Source organism: Sinocyclocheilus rhinocerous, unplaced genomic scaffold (genome assembly GCF_001515625.1).
Source record: "Sinocyclocheilus rhinocerous isolate Xijiao unplaced genomic scaffold, SAMN03320098_v1.1 scaffold1327, whole genome shotgun sequence".
Lineage (NCBI taxonomy): Eukaryota > Metazoa > Chordata > Actinopteri > Cypriniformes > Cyprinidae > Sinocyclocheilus > Sinocyclocheilus rhinocerous.
Window position 1 is genome coordinate 383,451 of NW_015660879.1, and position 2,123 is coordinate 385,573.

The 2,123-nt window shown below is 36.8% G+C and overlaps 1 protein-coding gene across 4 annotated transcripts in view; it reads right to left on the reverse strand.

The window, feature by feature from the left end:
* Positions 1–539: 539 nt before the first annotated feature.
* The window catches only part of ube2wb (ubiquitin conjugating enzyme E2 Wb), an 11,925-nt gene continuing 10,341 nt past the window's right edge, over positions 540–2,123 (reverse strand). For all 4 annotated transcript variants that reach the window (XM_016535078.1, XM_016535080.1, XM_016535079.1 and 1 more), the window contains exons 5-6: positions 825–900; positions 540–732 (exon numbers count right to left, since the gene is read on the reverse strand). In XM_016535078.1, coding sequence (XP_016390564.1) covers positions 719–732; positions 825–900 — 90 coding nt within the window. In that variant the 3' untranslated portion in view covers positions 540–718. The remainder of the gene's footprint in view (positions 733–824; positions 901–2,123) is intronic.

Below are 2,123 nucleotides of genomic sequence, written 5' to 3' on the forward strand. Positions count from 1 at the left end.
TGGTTTTGATGCTCAAACAGACAAATTATAGTCCTAACAAGCATAAATGACAATGAAACCACCATTTCGAGTGATAGCAGAACTTGAGATGAATGAGATAAAACAGTACCTTTCTTAAATTAAACTATTTACTTTGGAACATCAGAAACTAACTGAAGCGGTGCGCCATATCTTCATCAGAATGAACTGGTCTTTTCTTTCATCATTTCACAGTGCATATCATTTCAGTAGGAATATAAGGAAAGAGAAAAAGGAAAGGACACTACAATCATTTCCAGATTGGTTTTGGATTTCTCATTATTTGCCCTGCTATGCACCTATCCTTGTTATTGCACAAGACACGTGGACCTTGAAACATACCAATGACAAAAATGAACAGGAATATGTGTGGTCCAAGACAGAAATAATCTCATTACAAAAAAATAAAATAAAAATCCTTCTTCCTGGATTTATCTACATTTTTCCACACCAACCCTTTGACAGGTCTGTTTCCATCCTCTTTAAAATTTATTTCCATTCTTCGTCTGTTTTTATTTTTCCCCAAACATGCATCCAACTGGCTACCGGTAACACAGCTGATATCATCTCCCATGTTTGTGGTCTGAGTCCATGCTTGTGTTTGAGTCCAAGTTTAAAGTTCAGAGACCATATGCTATCAAAAAGTGCTTTTATAATGTCAGTAGGACTTCTTCCCTCCGGGAGTTCTAGAAAGTTCATATTAACAGGTATCATCTGTGGAAAAAAAGGCAGATTTTTAAATATATTTAAAATGCATTTCCTCAACAAATGTTTTATTTATTGGCAATTCAAATATTAGTTCTTACCATGATACCACCATTTTGTCTTCTTTGGATTTTTATTACATGTCCGTACATAAAAGGAGTTATCAGGAGGCCGCCTCTGTAAAATATATAAAGAAATAAATACATAAACAGAAATAAAAATAGACATATTTTTACATCCACTAGCCAATTTATTAGGTACACCTTTCTAGTACTAGCTTGGACTCCCTTTTGCTTTCAGATCTGCCTTAATTCTTTGTGATATAGATTCAACAAGGTGCAACATTCCTTAAAGATTCTGGTTCATATTGACATGATTGTATCGCATAGTTGCTGCAGATTTGTCGGCTGCATATCCATGATGCAAATGTCCCATTTCACCACATCCTAAAAGTGCTCTATTGGATTGAGGTCTGGTGACTGTGGAGGCCATTTGAGTAAAGTGAACTCATTGTCATGTTCAAGAAACCAGTCTGAGATGATTTGAGCTTTATGACAAGGCGGGACAGACATGGTCGGCAACAATACTCAGGTAGGCTGTGGGATTTAAACAATGCTCAATTGGTACTAAGTGGCCCAAAGTGTGACAAGAAATTATCCACCACACCATTACACCACCAGCCTGAACAGTGGGTATAATGCTGGATGGATCCATGCTTTCATGTTGTTTATGCCAAATTCTGACCGCCCCATCTAAATGTTGCAGCAGAAATCGGGACTCATCAGACAAGGCACCTTTTTTCCAATCTTCTTTGGTCTTCTGCTACTGTAAACCATCTGCATCAAGGTTCGATGTGTTGTGCGAACCAGCCTGGCCATTCTCCTCTGACCTCTGGCATCTACAAGGCATTTTCGCCCATAGATCTGCCGCTCACTGGATATTTTCTCTTTTTCAGACCATTCTCTGTAAACCCTAGAGATGTCTTGACCATGTTTACATGCCTAAATGCAGTAAGTTGTTGCCATGTGCCTGGCTGATTAGATATTTGCATTAACGTGCGTAGAACAAGTGTACCTAATGAAGTGTCCAGTGAGTGTCAATTAACTATCATTCCAAGGTTTGGGGGCGGAAGTTTTTTGTGTTTGTTTGTTTTTTGGCATTTATCACAAAAATATTGTGACATATTCTTAGAATTCTAAAGTAACTGTTTTCTATTTTAATATATTTTAAAATGCAATTTATTCCTGTGATGGCAAAGCTGAATTTTTAGCAGCCATTACTCCAGTCTTCAATGTTCATTATCAATGGATAGAAATCTTATTGTAATATTAAAAATGTCTTCACGGTCACTTTTATATGTATCGTCACTTTTATATGTATCGTTGCTAAATAAAAGCATT